Source organism: Columba livia, chromosome 21 (genome assembly GCF_036013475.1).
Source record: "Columba livia isolate bColLiv1 breed racing homer chromosome 21, bColLiv1.pat.W.v2, whole genome shotgun sequence".
Classification (NCBI taxonomy): Eukaryota; Metazoa; Chordata; class Aves; order Columbiformes; family Columbidae; genus Columba; species Columba livia.
The window spans coordinates 1,522,612-1,531,237 of record NC_088622.1 but is presented as its reverse complement, the minus strand read 5'-3'; the positions used below and the strand labels follow the sequence as shown (position 1 = coordinate 1,531,237).

Here is an 8,626-nt window from a genome sequence, read left to right as displayed (position 1 = left end):
GGCGGTGCCGATGGGCGGTGCCGATGGGCGGTGCCGATGGGCGGTGCCGATGGGCGGTGCCGATGGGCGGTGCCGATGGGCGGGCGCCGTTTCCCTGCTGCCCGGTAGAGGGCGCTCGTCCCTGGCTCTGCGCCGGCAGCGCAGGCACCGACCCGCCCGCGTTTGCGGCGACTGTGGGGGGTTTTTGGCTTGATTCCGCGTTGCTGCTTCAGCGAGGGCTCGCGGAGCTCAGGCCCTGGCGCACACCTGCGCCGCCGTGGCGCCTCCCGCTCCCGCCAGGTGTTCAACGCGCGCAGGCGTCGCACGTGAGCTGAGCGAGCGACACGTGTGTCGGGAGCGGGGCGCGCATGCGCACGCGGCGCTGGCCGCATTGGCTGCGCCGCTCGCCACTTTGTGCATCCGAGGATGTGCTGTTTTCAGCCATCGGTCGCCTTTGTACGCGCGCGGTTTGTGCTCGCGGGGGCGTGTGCTCAAAGTTGAACTTGGGCGTTGTAAGCTGCTTTTGCGACGGACACGGCTTTGGGTTTTTTTTGCGGTGTGCGTGAGGCAGACGCGTTTCGGCGTTTCCCCGCTGTCCAGAAAGCAAGAGGAACAAGCCGGCGCCCGACCGCCCCTCCTTGGCGGCGCGGCGGTCCGTGAACCCAGGAGTTCACCCTCCCTCCCGCGCTCCCTCCCCGCGCGCCCGCCTGTGCCGCGGCTCCGCGCAGAGCGGAGGGGGACGGGCGCTGTTCCTGGAAGAGCTCGGCCTGGGGAGTTGGTCACATTCTTGGCCGGGATTCAATGACTGAGGCAGACACCAACAAACAGAGGGGGGAGGAGGAGGAGGAGGAGGCTGAGCCAGCCCGCATTAGCTCAGCTCTCAGGCACTCTCAGTCTCTGCTGGAAAGAGGAGCTGGGAGGATGTGCGCTCTGGTACCGCGGCTCCCCACGGCACGCCGAGAACACCGAGAGGAATAAGGGAAGAAAGGCGAACCGAGAGACCAGGAGTCCTCCCAGCCCGAGCTGCGGGAGGCGGGGGAAGGGAGCCCGCTGATCGCCCGGCCGGAGCCCCCGCGCCGCTTGGGAAGTGCCAGAGATTTGGGCCTTTTCCTTTTCTGCGCCGTTCCCTTGCACAGCCCGAGCTTTCTTCCTCCTGCTGCTTTTCCTCGCCGCCCCCGCGCCTTCCTCTCGGTGGATATGGACAGGAGGGCGATTTCTGCAGCGAAGCAGCAGCCGCCAGAGCACATTTGAGCCCCGGGTGCTCGGAGCGTGGCACAGACTTCGTGTTTCCGTGGGTGGCGTGTGAGTGAGTGAGTGTGTGTGTGTGTGTGTGGGAGGGGGCTCGGGGTGCCGGGTGGCTGGGGGAGTGCTCCATGCAGACCTCTCTTGGCCGTGACTCAGTGCTCCGCTGGGGCAGCCTGGGGACTTGGAAGGTTGGAAATTAGAACGAAGCAAGAGAAAAGAAAGAAGAGAAGCGAGGCGCGTGCTGAAGGATTTGTTTCCTATTCGTTAGTGGATTGTTCAACCCGAGTGGGAAGGAGAAGGAAACAAGGGTGGGTTGATTTATTTTGGTCATATTTTTTTTCTTTAAAAAAAAAAAAAAATCCCTTAAGTGGATTTGTACCAGGGTGGAAGATAACTGGGGATTTTTGTTGTTTGTTTTGGGAATAGAAACTAAAAAATGGAGACTGTAAGTAGAAGCAGCTTCCAGCCTCATCCAGGACTGCAGAAGACCTTGGAACAGTTTCATCTGAGCTCTATGAGCTCCCTGGGTGGCCCTGCTGCTTTCTCAGCACGATGGGCACAGGAGATGTACAAGAAAGACAATGGCAAAGACCCAGCAGAACCTGTACTGCATCTGCCCCCCATCCAGCCGCCTCCGGTGATGCCCGGTCCCTTCTTCATGCCCTCGGACAGATCCACAGAGAGGTGCGAGACCATCCTGGAAGGGGAAACCATCTCCTGCTTCGTGGTGGGTGGGGAAAAGCGGCTTTGCTTGCCCCAGATCCTGAACTCGGTGCTCAGGGACTTCTCCCTGCAGCAGATTAATTCGGTGTGTGATGAGCTACATATTTACTGCTCCAGATGCACTGCTGACCAGCTGGAAATCCTCAAAGTCATGGGCATCCTGCCCTTCTCCGCTCCGTCCTGCGGGCTCATCACTAAAACTGATGCTGAGAGGCTTTGTAACGCCTTGCTTTATGGTGGCACCTATCCTCCCCACTGCAAGAAGGAATTCTCTAGCACAATTGAGCTGGAGCTCACAGAGAAGAGCTTCAAAGTGTATCACGAGTGCTTTGGGAAGTGTAAGGGACTCTTGGTGCCAGAGCTTTACAGTAACCCCAGCGCAGCCTGCATCCAGTGCTTGGACTGCAGGCTCATGTACCCGCCTCACAAATTTGTGGTCCACTCTCACAAATCTCTGGAAAACAGGACTTGCCACTGGGGCTTTGACTCTGCAAACTGGAGATCCTATATCCTCCTCAGCCAGGATTACACTGGGAAAGAGGAGAAAGCTAGACTGGGCCAGCTCTTAGATGAAATGAAAGAAAAATTTGATTATAACAACAAATACAAGAGGAAAGCCCCCAGGGTAAGTGATGCCTTTAATTTTCAAGGGGGTGGGGGGAGAGAAAGAAAAGGAATTTTCTATAATTTCAGTAACAGCCATTGATATACCAGATTGGTTACCAGCTGCTTTTCCTTTGAGTCATTTAGCAATCTAATCGTCTTCTTAATTCTCACCACGTGTGTGTTAATACAGACGAGCAGTGTTTGAGATGGCACCTTTTTTTTTTGTCTCCAGTTGTGTTCCGAACACAGTAGTTGAAGTTGGGTTAAATGGTATATGTGTATTTGTATATCTTGCTGTTCATGGAATCTGATCTTCGAAACCCATCACGCTACCCCGGACTTTACAGGAACTGTGTGATTTTGGTCTTAAGAGCTTCACTTAGGGGTCAAGGCAAAGAAGCAGCCAGAAAAAAACAACAGTTGCTGGTTGCTCCAGATGCGAATGCATACGTGCCATTTTCTCCTCGACTGTGTGCACCGGGGATGGAGATGGGGGCTAAACTGTCGTAGTGCCTGTTTTGGAATAAAATGCAGCTGCTAAGAGGGTAATGCAGGTTACTGGTGTTCAGATTAAGCGCCTGGAATGTGGATGGAGAAGTCCCTGCTTTTCGAGTATCCCTGGAGCCTGACTCTCCCCACCAGACAGGCTTTTGTATATTAGATGATGTATATATTCAGTAAATTAATGTGTCTAGGGCCAGCTGCAGCAGCTTATGGCATGCCATGCCATGCCGTGCCCAGCCAGCTGCAGCACATTGATTTTTGGTTTTTTAGGTGTCTTTTGTTTTTCTTTCAGTCTGAGCTGCCTTCAGATCCCAGGATCCCTGGTGTGTGGGTGGGAGGCTGCCTTGGCACCTGGCACCAGTGCCACCAGGCCGAGGACCGGCCCCCAGGCCCCAGCGTGTCCGCTGGTGATGGTGCCATGAGCTGGGGATGAGCACTTGGCTTCCCACAGTGTAAGGTTAACGCTGGCTCTTCCCTGTTGAGTTTTGTACCAGAGGTTTGTTGGTTGGATTCTGCCTGGTCTGTTGGAGATTACTGAACTTCTGTTTGGCTTTATGTGTCTGGAATGGAGGGGCAATGGCACAAACCTCGAAAGGAGGAGCAACATTTAAAGCCCATTGAGAATGTTCAGTAAAATTCTTAACTTACCCAATACCTGTTCAAAGGGGCAGGCACATACTCAGACTTAAATAGAGCTTTGATTTATAAAAAATACAACAAAAATCCCCAGACAAAACCCAGGGTTTTAAAAATATCCTGTGCAAACAGTGCAGCGATTTCTCCAGCAGCCCGAGAGGCCTAGTTAACCCGCGTCTTGGTTGAGCAGCAGAGTCTCGCCTAGTTAACCCGCGTCTTGGTTGAGCAGCAGAGTCTCGCCTAGTTAACCCGCGTCTTGGTTGAGCAGCAGAGTCTCGCCTAGTTAACCCGCGTCTTGGTTGAGCAGCAGAGTCTCGCCTAGTTAAGCTGTTTTTTGGTTGAGCAGTAGAGTCTGGTTCAAGTTGCAGGTTCTCTCCAGGTCTGGTGCTTTGCCCCCATTTCCATCCTTGTCCTCGCCCCCCTCCTCCTCCCGCTGGAGTGTCAGGAGCTGTGACAAAGCCGGGCTGTAATGAGCCACATTATCTCCGTGGTTGGAGGTGGATGTGTTTTTAATGGCTTGTCTATTCTCTGTCAGTCATGTGCTAAGATGGAATGGTGGGAGAGATGTATATGGATGTCTGTGAGAGAATACGGCTCCAAAGTGGAGGCGTTTTTCATGGTGGGAAATGAATTTTCTAGGGCAGGCTTTGTTTGGGAAGCAAAATTAAGAAATCTCCACGTTCCATACGTCTCCGTAGCCCGGTCATTTCCAGAGTTTAATTAAATGAGTGTTAGGAGATGTGCGCTTTCCTTTTCTTACAAGGTTTTTATGGCATCCTAATCAGTTGTGTGATTTATCCAACGCCCCAGGTGAGGTTGCAGGTGGAGACTAAGAAAAGATCAGTAAATCTTGGCTTAGCTTGACTTTTTTGGTGACCCTTTAATAGGGTCTCGTTCAGCCCGTGGCAGGCGCTCTTCCCCCACCCTCCAAAACCATGGCCATCTATCTCTCAGCAAATTTAGCCCAAATTCCGTCGTCATAAAGCGGTATGTCTCCTGCATAGGTTCGTTTGGGAGGTGACAAGGAGTTTGATGGGGAAGAACAGAGCGGTGTGTGCTCAGATGATGGGGCAGAGAAAACAGAACGCTTTGTCATACATCCCATGGAGAACTGGGCTTGAATTTCAAGGCTTTTGAGCTGTCGTCAGGGGTCTCCTGTGAATGCTTTGCAGTCTCGAGAAGCCCCCGACAGTGCTGGCAGAGTTTTGTATGCTTATCTTTCATGTTTTGGAAGTTTCTTTGCATTGGACTTAGCCAAAGGATATCATATGCTAAGGTCATTTGTGTTGTAGCAATATGTGCAGATAATTACGGAGAGATTTAATCAGGCTCTGAGGTTGGTAGATTGTGGCCAGGGGCAAGTAGCATTGGAGTAAAGTTTAGATGCCTGGTAAGGCCAGGAAAGGACGGTCGGTGTCTGTGTATTGGTGTTAATTGCTGTCAGTCTGCGTGGGTTGGTGTGTGTCTGTGGATGAAAGGGCGACGCACATGTGTCTTTGTGGTGGGCTTCCTTTTTGAAGTAGATCTCTGCGTGGCTTTGTTCTGTTCTGCGCAGAGGTGTTGGCGTGTGTTGTGTGCTGTAGTCTGCGGCGTCAGAGATTTGGTCTTCTGCTTTCAAGAGTGGGCTTTTATCAGTCGCCCCATTTATTTATTTCCGTGTGTGCGCATGGCTGTGTTGTTTTCCCAGAGGCTCTGTTAGGATGTTGGGGGCGTGGGGTGCGTGTGACCAGTCGGTGGCTGTTTAAGAATCGGTGAGTTTTTTGACCTTTTTGTGCCTTCGTGAGGTTGATGTGGTGAGGTAGCAGCATTTCTGCCAGCACAGCTCTGCCTTTTAAGGGTCTGACTCCAATGGAGGCGCTGGGTTGGCACAGGCCCCCGCTGCAGACTCAGCATACTGGCAAAACTGCCTTTTTTCCTGTCTCTTTTTTCCTTCATGTGATTTTAAAGCATTGCTACAAGGCACAGATTTACCTAGATACTTCATTCCCATAACGTATTTCTCTATGCATCAAGTACCCACTGTGCACATCTATCGGTCTATATCGAGAGGTGGTTATATACGTGCAGATGTATTGGCTGGTTGGCTGGACAAGGTGCGTGTTGCCTCCTTGCTGCTTTTGGAAGAAGCTTTTGTCTCTATCTGTATGAAGTTAGCAAAGCTTCCCGACCAAAACCCCAAGGGAGTTGTGATGGCTGCACCCCACTAGAGCAGAAGCCCTAGAGGCCTCAGCCCCTTTCCTCAACCCTCTTCTAAAATTTTGATTTTTAATCCTCCTTCATCCTTGGGTGAATGATTGACCTCCCGTAAGCTCCTTCATCTTCTTGCCACTTCCCAAAGCTCTTTTTTGAGCCATATGATAACTCCTCCATTTCCCTTTGTTTATATCCTCCACTGGGTTTTCCACCTTCTCGCGTGCTCGTGCGTTTGTTTTTATTCTGCTTTGTTTTCTCTCTGGTCTTTCAGAGTCACCATGCGCCAACGCGGCTTTACCCGAGTGGGTGTCCTGTTGCCCTACCTGTCTCTCACTTCATCCACCATGACTGGCGTGGAGCACAACCATTATATTCCAGGATATTTCTAGAAATTTACAATGTGAATAACCTGATAGGTTGCAGAACAGGGTCCTAGAAATCCATCGGCAGTGCCAAAGCCTTTTCCTTGAGCTGGACAGCCGGTGCATGTTGAGTGTGGGTCCGGCCTTGGTGTGTGTCAGCAGCCCTGCGTGACAGCTCTCTGCTTTCTGCACATCCGCGTGTCTCCACTGGGGTTGAATGAGTTCAGAAACCCGCCCTGGAGGTTCCTTTGGTTGCTGTTTCCAGTAGTGGAGGGTGGGTTCAACTCTGTCTCCTTTGAACCCTTTTTAAAAAATATTGAACCAAGCAACGTTTGGCAGTGCTCTCGTATTTCCTACCTGTGTGCTTCCAGCAGAGCTGCGTGTGACGAGGCCCCGCACACGCGTGTGAGCGCTCCCACGCGCGCCAGCGCGTTCCCACGGTTCCAGTCCCGGCAGCACTTCTATGAAGTAGCTGGGAGCCAGGAGCAGCGTTCTGGGTACTGACACACAAACCAGCACGTAAGGCCTCCCACTGCATTTCACAATGCCGACCAGCCCGGCGCTGCCGCAACACGCAGCGTCTCGGCTGGAGGGAGGTTTAGCCAGGTCAAGTGTGCAGCCAAATCAAAGAACAGAAATTGCTGCCAGCGGCCGAGCGCGGTGCAGGCTGAGCCGTGGGGCAGCTGGGGGCTTTAAGTGCGGCGCTTGATGATCACTGAAACGCTATGATAGTGGAGCTAGAACGTGGATCTTTTTCTGTGTCCTAAAGTCCTGCCTCCTGGCAATAGTAATCTTGATTTGTTAATTGTATGTATGTAGGTATAGCAGAGACATTCTGATTTTCTTCACAGGCAATGGTGTTCAAACCGTTGGGTGGTCTCACTATTTTTCATACAAACCGGCTTGACAAATACTCTTAGGAAATTTTGCCTAAGAACTGAGGGTTCAGTTGTTTTTTCCGTCGAGCAATGAAGTCATTTGTTCTCTTATCTGACATTCAATAATTACATTGAAGATCCTCCAGTAAAAATTTTGAAGTCCTCAAAACAAAGCTGTTGAAGTCTTGGGGCAGTAGTTAAGTTCAGAATCCTTTTACAGCTTAAAAGTTGAACTTCAAAAACAGTATCACGCTAAAACGAAGTGCTGTGTACCTGAGGAGGTGTCGGGGTTTAAGCAGACATCAGCATTTTTTCCCAAGCGTGCAGACAGTTTTACAGATGTTGTAGATCGAGAACAAAGAAGCAGGTACGTGCATGTGTGTTAGAGAAAGAATATGCGGCAAATAATGATCTAATGGTGTTGAGTCAACTATGGCTCTCTCGCCCCAGAATAGCTCCTGAATTCAGTCCTCTTGAATTAGGGAGGGAATTATGTGCAATCTATTCTTTTGAAAATCACTGCCGAAAATATTTAAACATCTGCCTCTCCCTTCATTGTCTGGGCTGTCTCGCTTGCCTCTCCATTTCTGTGGTTTCGGGCTTGGGCGTATGTTCTGCCCAAACAGTAGCGCGCTTTGAAGGTGCGTGTAAACAGGGTTTACTTTTGGCTGTGTGAGCAGCCCCACACCTGGTGGCTGTGCCAGGAGCTGCCGGTGGTTATCAGCGCGCTGACCAGGAGGGCGTGTGTTCCCTTGCGGGGAGGCGCGTTCGGAGCGGTGTTGTAAAAGCGTCTGGAGGCGTCTGTGCGAGGCTGCTCAGAGCGTGTCCAGACAACGCAGCGGGTAGAGCTCCGGCACCCGCTTGTACCTTATCGGCACCTTCCTTGATTCTCAGCACTGCTGCAAGAGGGGGGGCTGGGGGGCTACAAGCGAGATTTGGGTATCTCAAGAGATGCCTTGTCCATTCTTGAAAACTCTTATTTTTGTCTATTAGCAAGATTATTTTGCCGAAGCTCAGGGGTCAGATGGTGCTGGCCGCAGTAAGGAGTGGGCTGGCTGTCACTGGTGTTACTGGTGATAGCTGCTGGCTCGGCTGGCCGGGCTGCTTTGCCGTCACACAGACAATTGTGTCTCAGTGTGTGCAGTGTTTAGACCTGGAAAACTTTTTAATTCTTACAGGGTTTTTTTAAGTGAACTTTGAACTTGACACTTGTTGTTTAGCGAGAACCGTCATGGCACAGTTACTCTGAATCCAATAGTTCTTGGAAAGAAATTAGAGTTTAGACAAAAGTAACTTGGACTGAATTGCAGAGAATCTGTCGATAGAACGCTGCCAGTTACTAGGCTAATCTATTTTAGCTGAGTGGCCATGGAGCACTTAATTCAAATTGATCTTCAAGTACAGGAAGCATTACTTTAAAATGTAGTAATATAGCATGTTTTGTTTTAAAATTCTCAATTATAGCATGTGTGGTTTGACACATTTATTAGATAATACCTA

The 8,626-nt window shown here is 51.1% G+C and overlaps 1 protein-coding gene across 2 annotated transcripts in view; it reads left to right on the top strand.

Moving 5' to 3' along the window:
- The first annotated feature begins 355 nt into the window (after positions 1–355).
- SKI (SKI proto-oncogene) overlaps positions 356–8,626 on the top strand; it is an 87,479-nt gene continuing 79,208 nt past the window's right edge. Inside the window, exons 1-2 of one of the 2 annotated variants that reach the window (XM_021281789.2) lie at positions 358–1,532; positions 1,651–2,572. In XM_021281789.2, coding sequence (XP_021137464.2) covers positions 1,661–2,572 — 912 coding nt within the window. In that variant the 5' untranslated portion in view covers positions 358–1,532; positions 1,651–1,660. Of the gene's footprint in view, positions 2,573–8,626 lie in introns of both variants that reach the window. The other variant, XM_065037400.1, reaches the window with a different exon arrangement.